At 45.8% G+C, this 12,093-nt stretch overlaps 1 protein-coding gene across 2 annotated transcripts in view; it reads left to right on the forward strand.

Moving 5' to 3' along the window:
• Positions 1 to 12,093, forward strand: part of cdh4 (cadherin 4, type 1, R-cadherin (retinal)) — a 203,263-nt gene that overhangs the window by 161,557 nt on the left and 29,613 nt on the right. For both annotated transcript variants that reach the window (XM_030374198.1, XM_030374199.1), the window contains exon 8: positions 7,266 to 7,438. In XM_030374198.1, the coding sequence (XP_030230058.1) occupies positions 7,266 to 7,438 (173 nt within the window). The remainder of the gene's footprint in view (positions 1 to 7,265; positions 7,439 to 12,093) is intronic.

Below are 12,093 nucleotides of genomic sequence, written 5' to 3' on the forward strand. Positions count from 1 at the left end.
AGAGAGAAATTAGAATAATCTACACTCAGTTCATCTTACATCTAAACAACCCTGCCAAAGTAGTTTGAGTTGACGTTCATTCTTGCACACATTTATAAATGTCAATGATGTTTTGCATGATTGACATTTATAAATGAGCAGACTATTTCCAGTAAGATCGCCATCCGCCATTATAGTCAGAGGTTGTGTTGGCAACCATTTCCATGGTGTCATGCCTAGTTCCCTAATTTATATCATTCTGTTTATCTATCTATCTTTCTGTCTGTCTCTCTATCTGTTTCTTCTTCTGTAGATGATCACGATTTTCACTCCAGAATTCATGTCCTACCCATTTCTTTTCTTTAAAGAACTATGGCTCTTAAAATATGAATCTTTTCCTTCCCTTCATGGTAAACCACTTTCCTTTCATACTAGCTTGATCTCTGATGGTGTGTGGATCTCTTGTGTTAACTTGATCTGTAATGGTATGTGGATCTCTTGTGTTAACTTGATCTGTGATGGTATGTGGATCTCTTGTGTTAACTTGATCTGTGATGGTATGTGGATCTCTTGTGTTAACTTGATCTGTGATGGTATGTGGATCTCTTGTGTTAACTTGATCTGTGATGGTATGTGGATCTCTCGTGCTAGCTGACTCTGTAAGGGTCCCTGGATCGGTCATACTAGCTGGTTAATATTAACTCTCTATTAGAGGCACACAGAAAGTTCCTTCTTTATTTATCTCAATCTCCTCTTTTTTTGTTCTTCTAAATCTTCATTCTAATTGACAGTCAGATGTTGAACCTGGCTGAGTGATGTTTAGGCAGCGGCTTAACACCCCCCCACACACACACACACACACACACACACACACACACACACACACACACACACACACACACACACACACACACACACACACACACACACACACACACACACACACACACACACACACTCACACACAGAGATACACACACACACACACACACACACACACACACACACACAGATAAACACAGACGCACAGAGACACACACACACACACACACACCCACACACACCTGACTCTCCCAAGTGACCGGATCGGCCAATGACACACATGTTCGCCACTGGATAAATTTTCAGCTCCAGCAGTTTTTAGGCCATAACGTAATTACAATTCAGATATTTTCTAATTAAAGTTTTCTAATTAACGGGGAATTAAATGGGCGCAAAGATTAACCCTTTCAGGCATGGCCAGATCCCCTCGGTCCGAGAGAAAAAGGGGTCAATTTAATCTCATTACAGAATCCCGCCTTCGGAAATTGAAGGCGACAGAATTGACAGCCGATTACCCACGCAGTGTTTGTCCTCACCAGCCTCCCCCTCCACGAGTCCAACCACTGTTTACACATTGATGTTCTCTACACTGAATCCAACCACTGTTTACACATTGATGTTCTCTACAGTGAATCCAACCACTGTTGTTACACATTGATGTTCTCTACACTGAATCCAACCACTGTTTACATTTTGATGTTCTCTACAGTGAAATTGCCACTGCCGTTTTTCTTCTCTTCTGATTTTCTGTGTATTCTATTTTCTCCTTATCCTCCTCAACTTCTTCTCTGTGTTACCTCTCTCCTGACCAAGTGAAAAAACCTTGGCTAATGAAATTTGAAAAACCGAATTTGTACCATAATCCTGCTACATGCAGTCCTGTTGCAGGCGAGATGGCGCCACGCCGGCCCAATTAGCTGCCCTGGTTTTAGGGAGCAGGAGAGGCTGATCAGGAATGCACGGCCGAGGCCACTTTGCCTTTAGCGGCAGACCTTGCCTTAAGGTGTGACGTGACTCTCCAAACAATCAGTGTTTTGATCAACTGCTGAGAAGAAGAGATAAAAACACAGCCACATCTCTCGGTTGTAATTAACGGTCGACGCGGAGACCAACATATTTCTATACAGGAGGACAAGAGGCAATCCATCATGAGTGCTGATATATTGTATTGTATTGCAGCACCAGGACGTTTTACCATGCATGTATCACTCAGCTTCCTAGGTGTTGCTAATGCAATACATGAATGGGGGTTGAAGGAACAAACTGTCTGATCAAGCTAGATCCTCAGAATCACACATGCCACCAAAGTGACTGTCATCCGACTCTTACTTCACTGGCCGCACGGGCATCGGAAACATACAGATAAACGTACATAATACAAAGCTATGAGGGGCCGTCTGGGACAGAATTCATACTTGGTCTTACACACACTATTATACTCTCTCACATACACTATTATACTCTCTCACATACACTAAATACTCTCTCACATACACTACTACTCTCTCTCACATACACTACTATACTCTCTTACATACACTACTATACTCTCTTACATACACTACTATACCCTCTCACATACACTACTATTCTCTCTCACATACACTACTATACTCTCTCACATACACGACTATACACTCTCATACTTACATGTAAAAGCAGTTTAATAGTTTGAATGAAACGGAAGTGAGTTTGAGTGAAACAGAAGTGAGTTTGAATGAAACGGAAGTGAGTTTGAAATGTTCATAAGAGTCCGCAGAAATCGAATATCAATATTATTTTAGTGTAATTACATTGTGTATATGCACAAGCCATCTTATACAAAGCAGCCGAAAAATAGAAAACCGAAACGCTACTATGTTTTTTTTTAGAAAACTGCGATTCAGGGTTTGAATTCTGCTATTGTCGTCTGATTCATTGAATCCGCTGTGTTTGCCAGGGTCTCAGGGTCTTCTGACTCTGGGGAAGAGCCTGCTAGTTTACGCACACCCCTTGCGCATTTGTTCTCTCAACCACACGTGAGACGTTGTTCGACATGCTGGATATCGTCAGAAAGGTATTTTCATTGGCTATTAGGATATCTAAGGCCCGTCCCCGACCCTTGCTGTCTGCTGGTGTAGCTGTCAATCAAAGTATACACGCACCGTTTTGATAGTGATCGCCTCATTGGCTTGTAAGTGTGGGAGGGCTCTATGTCACCGTGAGACCCTGGCAAACACAGCGGATTCAATGAATCAGACGACAATAGCAGAATTCTAACCCTGAATCGCAGTTTTCTAAAAAAAAACAGTAGCGTTTCGGTTTTCTATTTTTCGGCTGCTTTGTATAAGATGGCTTGTGCATATACACAATGTAATTACACTAAAATAATATTGATATTCGATTTCTGCGGACTCTTATGAACATTTCAAACTCACTTCCGTTTCATTCAAACTCACTTCCGTTTCATTCAAACTCACTTCCGTTTCATTCAAACTATTAAACTCCTTTTACATGTAAGTATGAGAGTGTATAGTCGTGTATGTGAGAGAGTATAGTAGTGTATGTAAGAGGGTATAGTAGTATGTGTAAGAGGGTATAATAGTGTATGTAAGAGAGTATAGTAGTGTATGTAAGAGAGTATAGTAGTGTATGTAAGAGAGTATAGTAGTGTATGTAAGAGAGTATAGTAGTGTATGTAAGAGAGTATAGTAGTGTATGTAAGAGAGTATAGTATTATGTGTAAGAGAGTATAGTAGTGTATGTAAGAGAGTATAGTAGTATGTGTAAGAGAGTTTGAATGAAACGGAAGTGAGTTTGAATGAAACGGGAAAGTTTGAATGAAACGGAAGTGAGTTTGAATGAAACGGGAAAGTTTGAATGAAACGGAAGTGAGTTTGAATGAAACGGAAGTGAGTTTGAATGAAACGGAAGTGAGTTTGAAATGTTCGTAAGAGTCCGCAGAAATCGAATATCAATATTATTTTAGTGTAATTACATTGTGTATATGCACAAGCCATCTTATACAAAGCAGCCAAAAAATAGAAAACCGAAACGCTATTATGTTTTTTTTTTTAGAAAACTGCGATTCAGGGTTAGAATTCTGCTATTGTCGTCTGATTCATTGAATTCGCTGTGTTTGCCAGGGTCTCACGGTGACATAGAGCCCTCCCACATGTCTGTAAGACCAATACTTCCTTGTTTACAAGCCTTACAAACCAATGAGGCGATCACTATCAAAACGGTGCGTGTATACTTTGATTGACAGCTACACCAGCAGACAGCAAGGGTCAGGGGACCGGCCTTAGATATCCTAATAGCCAATGAAAATACCTTTCTGACGATATCCAGCATGTCAAACAACGTCTCACGTGTGGTTGAGAAAACAAATGCGCAAGGGGTGTGCGTAAACTAGCAGGCTCTTCCCCAGAGTCGGAAGACCCTGAGACCCTGGCAAACACAGCGGATTCAATGAATCAGACGACAATAGCAGAATTCAAACCCTGAATCGCAGTTTTCTAAAAAAAACATAGTAGCGTTTCGGTTTTCTATTTTTCGGCTGCTTTGTATAAGATGGCTTGTGCATATACACAATGTAATTACACTAAAATAATATTGATATTCGATTTCTGCGGACTCTTTTGAACATTTCAAACTCACTACCGTTTCATTCAAACTCACTTCCGTTTCATTCAAACTCACTTCCGTTTCATTCAAACTATTAAACTCCTTTTACATGTAAGTATGAGAGTGTATGGTCGTGTATGTGAGAGAGTATAGTAGTGTATGTGAGAGAGAATAGTAGTGTATGTGAGAGGGTATAGTAGTTTATGTAAGAGAGTATAGTAGTGTATGTAAGAGAGTATAGTAGTGTATGTAAGAGAGTATAGTAGTGTATGTGAGAGAGAGTAGTAGTGTATGTGAGAGAGTATAATAGTGTATGTGGGAGAGTATAATAGTGTATGTGAGAGAGTATAATAGTGTGTGTAAGACCAAGTATGAATTCTGTCCCAGACGGCCCCTCATACAAAGCGGCTGGCCTGCGGTAACCCGTAGCCCGACACAAAAGGGAGCGAGCTAGCGTGCAGCAAAATGTTAACGTGTTTCTTGGCAGCATTCCAGTCCCCACGCCGGTGGCAGAACTATTTGTGTTGGCCAAATAAATGATTAAATAAACAAATGATAAATAATCTGTTGTTGCTCATTACCATTAACCAATGAATGGCGCTCAGTACAACAGCCGGGCTGTTGTACTGAGCACCAGCCCCGCTTTAATCCTCTTCTTACCAGCGAGGGAGGGAAACGGCAGCCCTGCCGATAGTCAGCGGAACAGCACTCACTCTCCGGCACTGCTGCCTTTACATGGAAAATGTGTTGCTTGTTGAATGTTGTGAATAATTGATGATTGAATAATTGAATAATTGCTGGGTGTCTGCCGCCTGAGCACTGCACAAACGTCACACTCGTATTACATAAAGATGAAAGCTTAGGCTTTTGTTTGACCGTTTACTCAAACCGTTGTTTAAAGCATTACGTCAAAGTCATCCGCCCTGCTTTCGGACCCCCTTTCACACAAATTTCTCCATAATATGACCAGACATCACAATCACGACTAAACGGTCGTCTTCGATAATCAGGAAAATAATAGGCAAACATAAAACGCAAAAGAATTATGAAACGAGAAACTGAACATAAGGCCAGTTATCTACCATAATGTTCCCACTTGTGTGTGTACATTATGACGTTTAATTTCACTCCTGCACCACTGTCCTGCTTCCAAACTCTAGTATGACATATCCTCCAGCGGCTCTCCGTGTGTCTCTCTGGTGCGTTGGTGCTCATGAGCTAGCTTCCCTCTCCCCCCCCTCTCTCTCTCTCTCTCTCTCTCTCTCTCTCTCTCTCTCTCTCTCTCTCTCTCTCTCTCTCTCTCCGGGCTCAGGCAGCGTCCCCCTCAGTGCCTGGTAGAGGCGGTAAATTGCCGCTGATGGAAGGTGACATTTTGTCTAAGCCTTGTGAGAGGGGGCGAGGTGATCTCTCTCTCTTCCAGCGCAGAGTGCTCCTAATTGCCTGGTCGCATTTGTGAGCCCCGCTGACAAGCTCGCTCAGATCAATAATTCTTCCTGGTAAGGACAGGCGAGGGGAGGTGTCGGTTGGGGGGGGGGGGGATTTGTGCATTGGATACATACACACAAATACACTAAAACGCAGACATATGCATACATGCACACACACACACAAATACAGACCTATGCGCACACACACATGCTAAAACACACATATGCACTCACACACACACACACACACACACACACGGAAACACTGAACTATACAATCATAGACACAATGGAACGGAACAGAAACACACTCACACACACACCAACGCATGCACACACACACAAACATAGAAACAGATTAGCTCACAGGCACATACACACACACACACACACACACACACACACACATATGCACACAAAAATCACACAACACACACACACCCCCCGAAACACACAACCCCCAGCGAGAGGCCTGCACCCCTCGCCCGCCAGGCTTAAATGGCGGCGTTTATCCATGATTTCAAGACAAATAGGCAGAGAGCAAGGGAGCATTAAGGGCAGGCACGGCGCCGCTGAAGGCTGAAATAATGGATGACAGGGCCGGCTGAAGACCCCGCGCCGCTCATTACTGCCCGGGCCGCACAGAGGTGAGCCCCTCGGCCAGCTGCACCACTATATCTGGGAGCAGGGGAAAGTAGCCCGGCCTATTTAGAGAAGGGTTTGCTGTTTGTTGGCTTGTGCTGCCACTCCCCCTCCCCCCTCCCTCCCCCCCTCCTCCTCCTCCCACCAGCAAAGTTTGTTGTTTTGAGAGGGGGAGGAATGGCTCAATCAATATTGGGCAGCCGCATGGAGAAATATTTCCCTGTGCTGTTTTTTAATTGACTTGTTTTTTTTGGTCCTCGTCAGTTGTAAAAAGCAGTTGGAAATTACCAACGTTTTTTAATGATTGCCAACCAACTTTCCCAGTGTTGCAGTGTTTTGCTTCAAATAAGAAGCTCATCCCATATTTCCGTACCCTTAATTATGTGTGTTTATTCCGGCTTGCTCCTCTCCGTCTTCTCATTAAAAACCCAACGCATTGACAGTCTGTTCTGACGGGATGTTCTGACAGAATGTTGGACTGATTGTTCTGAGAGAACCACAGACTGAATTTCTCACAGAATTTTTTGACTGAATATCGACCTTCAGACTGAATCTTCCGACTGAATTAAGGACTGAACGCTCCACAGTATTCTGGACAGAATATTGAGTTTTTGGGTTGAATCCTGACTTATTTAGGGCTGTGCATTTTCACAGAATTTGATCTGAAATGGGTTTCGGGGCTGAATGTTCCGACCGAATAATGGACCGAAGGTTCTGACTGAAAATACTTATTGAATGTCCTGACTGAGTGCCGAGACTGAATCTGGGACTATATCTCCTCTTCAACAGGCTCGTCGGTCATGCAGGTGACCGCCGGCGACGCGGACGACTTCACCACCGCCAACGGCATGGTGCGCTACCGCATCCTGTCCCAGACGCCACACAACCCCATCCCCAACATGTTCACCATCAACAGTGAGACGGGCGACATCATCACCGTGGCCGCCGGACTGGACAGAGAGGTCAGTGTTGTTGTTTGGCGGGGGGGTCATTAGAAAACAGAGGGGTCAGAGGTGAATGATTTCCTGCCGTTATTTGTGCAATTCCGATCATCATTCCACCTGTTTTTACAACCTTGATCCTTCATCCCGTCAGTCAACACAATACATTTTTGTCGACAAATGACCGTGTAGTTGGGGGACACTTTTATCCAAAGCGACTTGCAGTGAATTGAGAGACCTGTGTTTAAGGAAAAGGTGGGCGCTTTGCTCAAGGATGCCTATACGTAAGCTGCGGGAATTGGTGATGGAACCCAGTTTGTTTGGCCTGGGAAAAAAAACTCACCGCAACACCTTCCTGCTCCCTGACCTAATTGCGTTTTATTTGCTCAAAAAGCACCCCGAGGCTCTGGCTGCTCCCGAGTCGGAACCGAGGCTGCCACCGAGTCCCCAAGTAAACCCCATCTGAGGGAACGCTATAGGGCTTCTGTGTGGGTCTGTGGAGGAACGTCCTCGCTGTGGGTTCCTCGGTTAAGGTTAGCTCAGACGTGTTCAGGGAGGGAATAACCCTGAAACCCTTAAACGCAGTTCAGAAAATCCCTTTTTCCATCCAAAGCGGGGTATTTTTCGGTGGATCTTTCTGTTCTGTGAACTAGAGAAGGTGGGAAAAGATCTAGCCTTCGCGGAGGGTCTTGGTCTGCTCATGTGTCTTTCTGTCATCTGCTTTGTTTGTGTGAAACTAAACAATGAAGTTGTTTGCTCAGGGGCCTACCTCCCCACACACACACACACACACACACACACACACACACACACACACACACACACACACACACACACACACACACACACACACACACACACACACACACACACACACACACACACACACACACACACACACACACACACACGTAGAAACACTTTTCTTTTATCACTAATGAGGGTCAACTTTTGTTTATCCCAGAATGTGTGGTGTGGCCATCAGCACTGTTCTTTCATAACCATCCTCTTGGGGCCTCTCTCTCTCTCTCTCTCTCTCTCTCTCTCTCTCTCTCTCTCTCTCTCTCTCTCTCTCTCTCTCTCTCTCTCTCTCTCTCTCTCTCTCTCTCTCTCTCTCTCTCTCCCCTCTCCAATAGTCCAACCATCTATCTTTCTTGCTCTATCTGTGGCCTCCCTTCACTCTCTTCATTTCTCACACAAATGGGCAGATACCTGCGGTAGATAAATTCCCACGTTGATGGTGCGTTCTATGGCGCCCCGAGATGGAAGAACAGTAAACCGCCAACTGGACAAAAGCATTTCATTTTTATCATACACCATTACCAGGGTAATCTCAATCTCATGACTTTCGATTTTTACTATGGAAGTCAATGTTCCGGGAATCCCATAATATTCATAATCCGAAAAGTCCAGTCGGCTGCCCCCGCCACGATAAATCCTAGACTAGACTACGGAAAAAAAAGTGAAGAATACACCAACGGTGATCCAGGTGTACATTGGAGAATAACCATGATAAAGCCAAACACAAAACCAGCAACTGTGATCCGTTTATCCTGGGAGTTGAACCCTCATCCACTCGGTCGGGTTCAACACCGGGTTTAGATACTGGCGTTGTGTAGCCCAGTACGGCTCTGCTATATAGGACGATATAAATGGTTGCTGGGGGTGAATGCCAACCAGCTCTGTGTCCTTGTTTCCAGCCAGCAGAGGCAGCAGTTACGCAGAGAGAGAGAGAGAGAGAGAGAGAGAGAGAGAGAGAGAGAGAGGAGAGAGCTCATTAATCTAGACACACTGCGGCACTATCGCTACCACCTGCCTCTGATCCTCTCCCCGCTCCGAAAGTGGGACACACCTGGGAGCGCGCCCACCTGCTGTCGAGGTCACCGCGGCAACGCAACACATTCCTACGCACGCAACACCAGGCGTCCATGTTTGTTTTCGGCCGCCCCATTAAAAAAAAAAAAACACGCACCAGATTCACACACGCGGTGATCCGTGGCGGCAAAGGATCAAGGCCTCCCCACCCTCCCTCCAACCCTGCATATCGTTTTGCGTTCGTGATTGTATAAATACACGCAAAAAATACATGAATATGTATAGTGAGCCATAAGGACTTCGAGGAAGCATCTCCCTCATTCCCAACACGCTCTCTCTCTCTCTCTCTCTCTCTCTCTCTCTCTCTCTCTCTCTCTCTCTCTCTCTCTCTCTCTCTCTCTCTCTATCCGTAGCTCTCGTACAGCCATCATCCTCGTCCACTGTGGTGGCGCTTGCTAATTCGAATATTCATCCGCTAATTAATGGATGAGGCAGGCCTGTGTGGTGTTGATGAGAGCCAGCCGGGGGTACGTGGAGGTTAGCGCCGTTATCAGCGAGCCCTGACACTGCTCAATACCAATTACCCTTCCTCAACCTCCCCACTAACCCCCCCCCCCCCCACACACACACACACAAACACATACAGAGAGCCTGACCCGCTATCTCCCCCCCCCCCCACACACACCTCACCTCAACCTCCCTGACCTCGGGTGACAGCATGTATTAAGGCCTACAGGTTAACAAGCTGCTCCTGTGTGTGTGTGTGTGTGTGTGTGTGTGTGTGTGTGTGTGTGTGTGTGTGTGTGTGTGTGTGTGTGTGTGTGTGTGTGTGTGTGTGTGTGTGTGTGTGTGTGTGGGTGCAGGGGGGCTCATGTATGTGTGCAGGCTCTGTAAGCCCCCCTCCAGCGTGATATCCAGCCAGTCTGTCCTACTAGCTCACCACCTGATGGAGGAGGAGCACAGGGCTGTACGCTACACGGGGAGACGTACTGCGAGCAGTAATGGGAAGGTCACCGTTGAGCTCATGACTATCAAATTACAATCGCTCTTTGTTGATTTCTTCCTTCCCTCTGTTTTTGTGTGTGTGTTTGTATGCGTGTTTATCTGTGTGTGACTGTGTGTGTGTGTGTGTATCTGTTTGTGTGTGAGTGTGTGTGTGTGTGTGTGTGCATGTTTATCTCTGTGTGTACGTGTTTATCTGTGTTTGTGTGTGTGTGTGCGTGTCATTATCGGTGTTTGTGCATGCGTGCATGTTTATCTTAGTGTGTGTGTGTGTGTGTCTTTATCTTTGTGTGTGTGTATGTGTGCGTGTTTATCTGTGTTTGTCTGTATGTGTGTTTGTGTGTTTATGTGTGTGTGTGTGTTTATATGTATGTGTATGTGTGTGAGTGCGTGTTAATCTGTGTGTGTGTGTGTGTATGTGTATATCTGTTTGTGTGTGCGTGTTTACCAACACCCTCTTTCACATTTCATGCCTCTGTCTCAGTGGGGCTTCGCAGACACAGCTGCTTCTGGCCAGCCTCCCTCTGTACCCCCCACCTCCACCACCACCACCACCTCCACCACCACCCAGCCCCACCTCCGCCCCATTCCCTGGCACCCACAAGGACGCTGGCTGGCAGCGGCTGCTGTCTCGTACCCCCAGCTCCTGGCGTGTACCTCCCCCGGGCCATGGAGAGGCAGAACATGAGCATTCTGGTGCTAAGATCCGTGGTGCTGGTGGCGCTAGCGGTGGTGGCGGTGGTGCTAGCGGTGGTGGTGGTGGTGGTGGCGCTAGCGGTGGTGGTGGTGGCGCTGGTGGTGGCGGAAGTGGTAGGGGTGGGGTTGGAGGTGCTGATGCTGGCAGGGTTGATCGTGCTGGTGGTAGGGGAGGTGGTGCTCGTGGGAGAGAAGCACAGCCAGGCTCCAACAGATGGGGGGGAGAGAGAGAGAGAGAGAGAGAGAGAGAGAGAGAGAGAGAGAGAATATAAGAGAGTGGAGAGAGAGAATATAAGAGAGTGGAGAGAGAGAATATAAGAGAGTGGAGAGAGAGAGAGGGAGGGAGAGAGAGAGAGAGGGAGGGAGGGAGAGAGAGAGAGAGAGAGAGAGGGAGGGAGAGGGGGAGGGAGAGAGAGAGAGAGAGAGACCTTATTACTGCAACTTTTTTTTACCTGGTGTTATTTTTCCTTTGTTTAATTTTGCTTTTGGCAATGTAAATATTTAGTTTCCATGCCTATAAAGCTATTTTGAATTTAATCGAATTGAGAGAGAGAGAGAGACAAACACACACACACACACACACACACACACACACACACACACAAGTGCGCGCGGGCATACACATGCACAAACACTCACACACACATACACACACACACACACACACACACACACACACACACACACACACACATGCACGCAAAAACAGAGAGAGAGAGAGAGAGAGAGAGAGTGGTGTTGTCTAGGGTGTTGTGTTACAAAAGGCCCCTAGAGCTGGGTCTTCTCACAGCGTTGTGTTTACTCTACCATGAAGCCAGCCAGACAGCAAAGACCCAATCACCATGTCCACATGTTGCAAGAAAGACATGGCTGTTACTGGGTTTATTTTAACATACTAACTAGGGGGGGATGTATTCTTGGTTATAGTCAAGCAATATTCATAGATCCACCAGCTTTGGAGACTGGCCCTTTGTCATGATTGAATGATTCACCAGGGAGTAACATAGTTGTAGTGATAATGACTTCAGTATATTATACAATGATGTCCCTTTCTCTTTTCTTTATCGATTATTTAATCAGGTCGGCAGTTGACATCGCATGGCTTTGACATTGCCACTATACTTTTAAGTGACCTGTCAGGCTCACTTGAAGGCGAGGTGATG

Source organism: Gadus morhua, chromosome 13 (assembly GCF_902167405.1).
Source record: "Gadus morhua chromosome 13, gadMor3.0, whole genome shotgun sequence".
Taxonomy (NCBI): Eukaryota; Metazoa; Chordata; class Actinopteri; order Gadiformes; family Gadidae; genus Gadus; species Gadus morhua.